This window comes from Acanthisitta chloris, unplaced genomic scaffold (genome assembly GCF_000695815.1).
Source record: "Acanthisitta chloris isolate BGI_N310 unplaced genomic scaffold, ASM69581v1 scaffold36186, whole genome shotgun sequence".
Taxonomy (NCBI): Eukaryota; Metazoa; Chordata; class Aves; order Passeriformes; family Acanthisittidae; genus Acanthisitta; species Acanthisitta chloris.
This window is the reverse complement of record NW_008679307.1, coordinates 1-9,328: the sequence shown is the minus strand read 5'-3', so window position 1 is coordinate 9,328 and position 9,328 is coordinate 1. Positions and strand designations below refer to the sequence as shown.

The 9,328-nt window shown below is 45.9% G+C and overlaps 2 protein-coding genes across 2 annotated transcripts in view; one reads left to right on the top strand and one right to left on the bottom strand.

The window, feature by feature from the left end:
- Positions 1 to 5,478, top strand: part of CPSF4 (cleavage and polyadenylation specific factor 4, 30kDa) — a gene marked incomplete at its 5' end in the record, with an annotated part of 5,962 nt that extends 484 nt beyond the window's left edge. Inside the window, 6 exons of the mRNA XM_009077239.1 lie at positions 630 to 782; positions 1,565 to 1,660; positions 1,812 to 1,905; positions 2,843 to 2,915; positions 3,467 to 3,559; positions 4,888 to 5,478. Coding sequence (XP_009075487.1) covers positions 630 to 782; positions 1,565 to 1,660; positions 1,812 to 1,905; positions 2,843 to 2,915; positions 3,467 to 3,559; positions 4,888 to 4,956 — 578 coding nt within the window. The remainder of the gene's footprint in view (positions 1 to 629; positions 783 to 1,564; positions 1,661 to 1,811; positions 1,906 to 2,842; positions 2,916 to 3,466; positions 3,560 to 4,887) is intronic.
- Positions 5,479 to 7,226: 1,748 nt separating this feature from the next.
- Positions 7,227 to 9,313, bottom strand: ATP5J2 (ATP synthase, H+ transporting, mitochondrial Fo complex, subunit F2; the record flags this gene model as incomplete). The annotated part of the gene is made up of 3 exons (XM_009077238.1): positions 7,227 to 7,255; positions 7,596 to 7,712; positions 9,166 to 9,313. Coding segments are annotated over 3 exons (294 nt in total), but the record flags the coding sequence as incomplete, so codon positions are not given.
- Positions 9,314 to 9,328: the final 15 nt, after the last annotated feature.

The window sequence follows — 9,328 nt, the reverse complement described above, 5'->3', positions numbered from 1 at the left end:
GGTTCTCTCCTGAAGGTCCAGCAGCAGCTCTTGTCCTCTGGGAATCCAGCAGGCTAAGGGCTCCCTGTGCTGGTCCAAACCCCAGCTTATATCCCTGTGAGCATGTTTGGCTCCCCACCCCTGGGGTGAGTCACCTCACCATGGGACAAGGCATAAGGATCACTGGGAGGATGTGTCATGCATGGGTCCTTGACAGCCCCTTAATCAGGGAGCCATCAGGATTGCCCTGAGGGAGGGACAAGGTGATAACGATCACTGCCCCACCTGCTTTAACAGCTTGTGGAGATGATAATAGAATACATACCGTGGATATCCCCCACACTGCAACTCAGGACACTGGTCCTAAGGGAAGATTTGAACTCACCACACACAGACCTTGTTGATATGCCTGGATTAGTTGCTGTGGTTTGTAGTTGACAGGATTAAGAGCTGGAGACCTTTTTGTGTGGCTCACTGGAGGGTAACACAAGACCTTTTTGAAACTCTCTGTTAGCTATTGCCACTTCAGGCTAAAATCATAACTGATGTCTTCTGAACACCTTGCAGAGGGGAACAAGCATTGCTGTTGCCCTGTGCCACCTATTTGAATGGTTCTTTTCCTCCTCCTTGCCCTATGCATCCCTCTGCAGGAGGCATGTGCCCGTTCAGACACATCAGCGGGGAAAAGACAGTTGTTTGCAAACACTGGCTACGAGGACTGTGCAAAAAGGGAGACCAGTGCGAGTTTCTGCACGAGTATGACATGACCAAGATGCCTGAGTGTTACTTCTACTCCAAATTTGGTAAGTAGCTCCTCCTCAGTGTTCCTTACTGGCATGGGAGTCTGGTGAACAGGATCCTGGTGCATCCCTCCCATCCATCCTCAGAGTTTGTCTGTGTCTGATGACATGTTAGATTGTCTTTTTTTTTTCCCAGATCTACTTAGTCTTTCACCTTATTATCTACCTAAATTTGTGATGTATTGTTGATGTCCACTTTCAGGAGCTTGTCCCTTGCAGGAAGAGGGGGAAAGTTCCAGTTTTTATTAAGTTTTATTCCTTATGGGTTTTTTTGGGTTATGAGATGAGTAGGCTGAGCAGTTGGTCTTTGCATGACTCTTACTTTGGGGAGTTGATGAGCAGCAGAGGGCATGGGGGTGCAAAAACTTTTATGCACTTGCTTTCCAGCTCTGGAGATCTGGACATAATGAGGCAACTTGCTGCCAGAAACTTACAGTCTTGTAGGTTTCCTTGGATGGAGGTTAGTGTGCAATTTGTAGTTTCTCCACATTTCTGGTGCACTGAATGTTTGGGTTTTGTTATTATGACTGCTCTTTCAAGTTTAGTTTGCCCCTTGGTTTTTAAAAGCACACCCAAATTATCCAGTCTGGTACAACTTTACTCACCAGTGTTGAGTCCTTGGTGTTCTCCATGTAGGTTAAGGCAGGCAGTAAAACTGTTGTGCCTGAACTTATAAACCTTGGTAACAGCTTTGTGGGAGCTCCATGATCCAGGTAATGTTTTGAGAGTCATTTTGATCTCCAACCTGCACAATTGACTGAGAAGTGTGTTTGCCTTTGGTACAGGGGAATGCAGTAACAAAGAATGTCCATTCTTGCACATTGACCCGGAGTCTAAGATCAAAGACTGTCCCTGGTATGACAGAGGCTTCTGCAAACACGGTATGTACCTCACACTGTTGCTGTTTCTGTGGCTGGAAATCAAGGGTAGGGTGTTGCTGTTCTCTCTTTCCATGATCTACTTGTGTACTTGCTATGCTGAGTGCTGGGGTGTGGATATATGGAACATGAACTAATGAGCTCTGTGTTGCAGGTCCTCTCTGCAGACACCGGCACACTCGGAGAGTCATTTGTGTGAATTACCTGGTAGGATTCTGTCCAGAGGGCCCTACCTGTAAATTCATGCAGTGAGTATGCTCCAGGCCTGTCCTGTGACCTTGTGTGTAACTTCTAATCCAGTAAATGTCAAATGAGGGTGTTCCAGTGCTTCCCAATGGCTTTGGGGATTTGGCCAGTGCTCAGTTTGGACAGATTTTTACTGATCTGAGGATGGAGACTATTTACAAGAGCATGTGGTGACAGGACAAGGGGGAATGGGTTTATATTGATGAGTATGCTCCAGGCCTGTCCTGTGACCTTGTGTGTAACTTCTAATCCAGTAAATGTCAAATGAGGGTGTTCCAGTGCTTCCCAATGGCTTTGGGGATTTGGCCAGTGCTCAGTTTGGACAGATTTTTACTGATCTGAGGATGGAGACTATTTACAAGAGCATGTGGTGACAGGACAAGGGGGAATGGGTTTATATTGATAGAGGGTTAGATTAGATATGGGTTTATATTGATAGAGGGTGGGTTTAGATTAGATATCAGGAAGAAATTCTTCCCTGTGAGGGTGCTGAGACACTGGCACAGGTTGCCTAGAGCAGCTGTGGCTGCCCTGTCCTTGGAAGTGTTCCAGGCCAGGTTGGATGAGGCTTGGAGCAACCTGGGCATGTGGGAAGTGTCCCTTCCCATGGCAGGGGGTTGGAACTGGATGATCTTTGAGATACTTTATAACCCAAACCATTCTGTGGTAGGGGGCAGGGTCTCTCCAGGGAGTTCCCAATAAGACTCTAGAGTGTTGATTAGATGCCATCAGTGCAGTGGGATCACGTGGGTTTATATTCCAGAAGGCAGAGGGATATGCTACATAAATGCAAAGAGGAGTGGGGAGGGGGAGGTCTGTTTCCTGTGAGCCAAATTTAATTGGCTGAATGTTCTGTTCTTTGGAGTTACTGGATTGAGCTGATGCTAAAATGTTGGCATATGGTTTGAAAATCAATTTTCTTGTCTCCATCTAAACCAGCCCTCGATTTGAACTGCCAATGGGAACCACAGAGCAACCACCACTGCCTCAGCCAACACAAACACAGCAAAAGGTACACAGTTCCCTGCCTCCTCCCCCACACACCCTCAAAACCTTTCCCACAGTGCTTTAAAAGAGGGTATATTGCCTAGTGGGTCAAAATTGGGCACCTGACCACTTAGATCTGGAAGGGAGAATTAAGCAGTGAGAACCCTCAGTGCCATCATAGTGATGGAAGCTCCACAATTCTTCCAACTTGATATAGACATCTAGTCCCAGAACACTCCCACTCTGCATAGAAGCACATCATATGTGGTTGTGCAGCAGTCTGCCAGTTTTTGTAGTCTGTGTGACATCCTTCAGTGAAGGCAATGATATTCTAGCAACCTAAACCTACTCTGTAAATCTGCTTCCCAGAGAAAAACAGGATCCCTGAGCTTTGTATGCCTTAGTGCTTGATTTCTTCTCTCTGGTGCTCCAGCTGGCAGAGCACCCACACACAGATTTGGAGAAAAACTGATCATTTGACATATGGGGTGCTCTTTTCCCTTCTTAACAAAATAACAACCATAAAGATCTTTATCCTTAATGCACTTAACGAGTCAGAACTCTTCTCACCAACAGAGGACACCCCAAGTCATTGGAGTCATGCAGTCTCAAAATAACAACACTGGGAACAGAGGACCTCGACCATTGGAGCAGGTCACCTGCTACAAGGTAATTCAGAGGGGAGGGTGAGGAGGGGAAGGCAGAGGGTCCTGGATTCAAGCATTGCAGAGTGCACATCACCTGGACTGCTTCAGGCTGCTCTGCTGCTGTTTTTGCTGGTCGTGGGCAAAGCAGTGGACTGTGGTGATGTGGGGTGTTGGCCTGCAAAAGGTGTTTTCATGGTGTAAAGGGGTTCATGAACTGTTCTGCTGTTCTGGTGCCTGGACACGGCTGTGGGAATTGGCATTGAGTTCTGAGCTGACTGTCTTGCCAGTTCCTGGGCTTGCTGTGACAATGAAGGATGCTGTAGGAGTTTGCTGTCTGCTAATCAACAGGAAGCTCTGCCTCACTGACAGTGAGAGACTGCTGAACACATTGCAAAATAAGAGTTAACGGTAGTTTTGTCTCATGAGTTAATTTGCTTACACTGATGACTGTAGAAAGATTTTCTTCTCCCCTGTTAGCCTGGAAGGTTCTTGTGAATAGCAGAAATTGAGTTTGCAAAGGCTGTTGAGTATTTGAGTTGTACATGCACCCTGTGGTGTCAGACCAAGGAATGAGCTGTTCACCTTGATTGCTCTTTGAGGAGCACCAGGAAAACTTGAACACAGTTGAGTTTCCATCTCCATTTAGTTTTCCACAAAATCCTCAACACTAGCCATTAGAAAAGGGCCAAAAATCTTCTTGTCCCATCAGCCTTGACGGTTACATTGCTGGAACATTCCAACTCTGTGCCTTAGGTGATCCCTGTGATTGCACAGGGGTGTTAACCAGCTGAATCCATTTCACTGAAAACCTTCCATAGCTGCTTATTATTTGACCTGCACATATGTCATAGATCTGGACAATGCTGTCGCATCAGATTCTGACATTTCTCTGGGTTTGAATAGCTTTAAGGTCCAAAGTCATGAATCTGTCCATGCCTTTCAAGTTCGGAGGTGCTTTTCTCTGTTCAGTTCAGGATAGCTGATCAGGAGAGTCCCCATGGATCTCTGATGTAGTTCATATCAGATGGAGTAGTCTTGGAAGCCTCAAGTGTTGAAATTCTCTTTGGGGGTTACAGCCCTTTGCTGTTTGTAGTCATGAACATTACATTGTAGTGGATTATTGTAACATAGCATCACATTGCTCCCAGCACAGAAACAGCTTTGGCTCCAAGGAGTGGAAGTAGCCCATAAATCATGTCCCTTGTGACACTTTGTTTCCCTTCACCTGCTAAATGCTGCATTTCCATACCTGGAAAAGCTTCCAAATGGGAACAGCTGCTGACTACCTTAATTAAAACAGATAGAAGTGAAAAAAAGCTGTATTAATTCCTGTCTCTCTTTCTTTTTCAGTGTGGTGAGAAAGGTCATTATGCCAACAGATGCACCAAAGGACATCTGGCCTTCCTCAGTGGGCAGTGAAGGAGCTGCAAGGGAGCTGTTAGCACTGAGGGAAGGTTTCTGCCTAGCACTATGTCTGGAACTATTAATCAGGTTGTTTTTTAATGCCATTACTGAGAGAATTGGGCAGACGCTGGCTGCTGCTAAGCAACATTTTTGTAATTGGCTCCAATTTTTAAGTTTTAACCTTTTTAAAATCGATTTTGGCCTCTGCCTGTTTTCATTGAGCCCTGATGAAAGGTTGATCTAAAAGCCAATAGGTAAACCAACCCCCATCTGTGCAGCCAGTGTTTCTTTGAAGTATTTTCCTTCTGTCACTTTCTTTTGGAGGACCTGCAGCGTTTCAGCCCTCCCTGTGGAAGCAGGAAGACTGACTGGGAAAGCTGACATGTGCAATGCCTTCCCTTCAGTAAGGAAGCAGAAATTCTGCTCCTGTAGCTCTTAAAAAGCAAAGTCATGTTTCCAGGTCCAGCCTGGTAAGCTTGTCCTGGTGGCTGACATAACACCTCACATACACCAGGCAGTAAAACTTGTGTCCACTTGCTTTGTTTCCTGTGCTTCTTACTGTACTGAAGGTTAGAAATTCATCCTCTGGGTGAGAACCGAATAAGGAGTAAATAAATTGGCATCTCTGTGGTTAGCCAGACAATAAGGAATAATGATTATAGGAAAGCTGCATCTGTGCTCAGTTGCTATTTGCAAAAGGCAAGGAGGGGAATGAGCACAGCTAAAGAGTAGGAATAGATTTGTCTCAGCCCCCATTGTCCAGCTCACACTGAGCAGGTATTCCCATAACCTAGAGAAGAGTAGGAAGTGGAGCTGTGTATTCTCATGGAACACTGCTCCTAAAAGCAGTAGAGTTTTCTTTTAAGAGAATTATTTTTGCAGCCCAAACCCCATTCATTTGAGATTATTTCAGAAGGGCCAATGACAAAATATGGATTAAAACAAAGAAAAATTGCACCCACAATGTGAGCCTTATTGATTGCACCCCTTCTCTTGTTTGCTGCCTCCCTTTAAACTTTGTTTTTATTGAAATGTACTGATGGCAAAAGCTGGCTGTGATTTATTTTTCTTTAAGAACAAGGCAATATGACTGGATTAAGAGAAGTGACTGGAGCCTATGTTGGTGTGAGTGACTGTGGTTATTTCACTGTGGAGTCAGTCACAGTACAAGTTTGAAGCCCAACGTCAGAGACCATCAGCCACTTTACATGACACTTTTTTTGCCCTGAGACTCAGTGGTGACCAGGCTATGAGGTGTGTGACCTGTGTGTAACTGGGCACGTGGAACAGGAACTAAAACACTTCAGTGCTTTCCCCATCTAGTTCTGAGTCTTTGCTACCTGAACAGATGTTTCCCCAACACTGAAAACCTTCCTGTAACACTGAAGCTCTTGGGAGATTCTTCATGCCCCTTAAGTGGTTTCCACTCTTCCTCCTGTTGAGCAAGGACAGTGCAGGTGGTTCCTTAGTGCCCATCTGCAGGTTCTGATGTGACAGTGGGACACAGTGGGGTGTGACGAAGGTCAGAGCTGGGGCCAAACTAATAGATGTTATCTTAAGGTGTATTTCTGCGCATAATTTTTTCCATTACGCTTCTGACCACTTGTCAAGAAGGAAAGTTTTCCTTTAGTTTATTTTCCTGGAGCTTCATTATATTAGAAGTCTGAAACTTCAGCTTTAGCAATGAGAGAGGTAAAAGTTTGATAGGAAAATTTGGGTTATCCAAGGCAAGGAGCACTGAAATCCTAGTGAGAGCTGCAGAGCTCCTTAAAGCTGAACTCATCTCAGACAGTGCTCTGCAATGATGGAAAAGTGCCCAAATCCCTACACTCCCTGGTGACAGCCTGACTGAGAATCAAACACCAACAGGTCACCCAGAGCTCACATACTCCTTCCAAACCAAAACACATCCTTTCAGCTTCTTGTTGTTATTTCAGCCTGTACGTAAGGACCAGGAAGAACCAATCCAATGCTTTTAGTTTTATCAAACAGGAATCAATTGCAATAGTTCCCCCAGTTCATAATGCAACCCAAGGAGCACTTTCCCAACCACCTCTAAACTTCCCCTGAGGAGTGAAACTCCAAGAAAACAAACTCATTTGCACAGTACAATTAACTCAATTAGGAGAGTGTCAGCTCAGGAATTGTAAAGTGTGTGCACTTTATTACTGGTCAGAATAGTACAGATTTCATATGGATAGTTCAGGTGTTTTCTGCCAGGATAACTGTGCCAGCAGCCAAGTGTGTTCAGGAGCTGAACCTTCCCCTCCTGACATCCACGAGCCTCAGTGGTACTTCCTGTGCCGTTCGTGCTCTGCATCAAAGCACAACAAGTTAATTCTACTGCTGAAGTCACAAGAAAAAACCTACCACACCTGAAATTACAGACAAGACAGCACTCTAAAGAAAACCCTGAGCATGTATTTCCTAAATAGTCAGGTCAGACAGGCACCAAGATCTAAACTATCTTCATCACCAAGAAAATACTGGCCAGCTAATAACATAGTAAGCATTTAAGGTTCCTATGGCTAAAAAGAAGTTTGCTTGCCCACAGTCTTTCATTTTATTGCTAAAAGCAGCAGCAGATTGTTTTTATTGCCCCATAAAAAGCTTTCAAGCTGCCCTGCACACACACAGCCATGGTGTTTACTTACTCAGGTGGCTGTAGCTCCAGATGTAGCTGATAACCACATACCCAGCCAGTACCATGGAGATCCCCCCCAGGCCTCCCTTCCTCACGTTGATGTATTTGTTGTAGTATCTGTCATAACCTGTGGAGGAGGAAAGTTTTCAGAGCAGCCAGATGAACTGTGGATTTTCCTGTGTCAGAAAGAAGCAGCCTGAATTCATAGAACATCAGGAAATTGTTCCCAAGGAAACATCAGAGGGTGTTGGAAACAAGTGTGAGAGGAAGCAACCTGTGTGTTGGTCGAGCAAGGTGACCTCAAGTTAGTAACCCTCAGCCTTAAGAAGGGAGAAACGATTTTTACCATTCCCCCCTAAACATTGTCATAGAATCATAGAATTTTAGGGGTTGGAATGGACCTTAGAGATCATCTAATCCCAAGGCCTGCCCTGGGCAGGGACACCTCTCACCAGACCACATTGCTCAAGGCTTTGTCCAGTCTGTCTTTGAACACTGCCAGGGTTGGGGCAGCAACAGCCTCTCTGGGCAACCTGTGCCAGTGTCTCACCACCCTCACAGGGAAAAAATTCCTCCTAATATCTAACCTAAACTTCCCCTCATTCAATTTGAACCCATTACCCCTTGTCCTATCACTGCAGTTCCTAACAGAGTCCATCTCCAGCTCCCTTGTAGCCTCTTCAGATATTGAAAAGTTGCTATGAGGTCTCCACACAACCTTCTCTTCTCCAGGCTGAACAGCCCCAACTCCCTCAGCCTGCCCTCATAGGGGAGATGCTCCAATCCTCTGATCAGCTTTGCAGCCTCCTCTGGCCTTGCTTAATTATTGTGACTTTTATGAGCTCAAGCTGCTTTGGAACTACCCAATTCCTTCATACTGGTGTATATACATTATGCGGATGCTTGCATTGACATTTTGTGTTTAAATGTACTTTCATGCACTCAAACTGCCTTGAAATCATCCAGTTCTTCCATCCTAGTGTATATACATTATATACATGTGTCTTATCAAATGCAAACAGTTGCATTTGATACTTTGTGTTGAAATCCACCTGAATTAGATCTGTCCCCATAGCACAGGACATTGGTCAAAACCTTTCCCAAGTGACCTGTTTCCCCTGTGTCCCCTCTGTAGGGATCTTTTGAGGGTTTTTTTTATAACTTTTTATTTCCTTGTGATGTCGTGAACCCTCAAGATTTCCAGCCAATCGGTTCAGGAGTCAGGTGACCACATTTCCCCTTTGTACAGGAAGGAACACTGAAAACAAACCTACAATCGTAGACTCCTCAAGGTTAGCAGAGACCTCTGAGATCACCAAGTCCAACTGTTCACCAGCACGACCCCTGTAACCCCTAAACCCTAAACCATATCCCCCAGCGCCACATCCAGAGGCCTCTTAAACAGGTGACTACACCACCTCCCTGGGCAATATCCAAATGCCTCATCTGACCTGTGGCAGATAAAACCAACACGAGGAACACCTCATCAGACGGGAGAAGGTGATGCTAAGGCAAAACCTGCTCTGGAGCAGCCCCTGCACGGCCAGACCCCCCTCCAGAGCCAGCGCCCCGGCCCGGACCCCTCCTCATAATGCCGCCGGGGGTGAAGTCCCTCATGGCCAGCCAGGTGGGCAGCTGGCCCAGCTTCACGTCCATCAGCTTCGCATCCTTGAGGAGAACTGCGGGGAGAGCAGAGAGCGCGGTCAGGGGCAGCGCGGGCAGCGCGGGGGGAAGGGGCCGCGG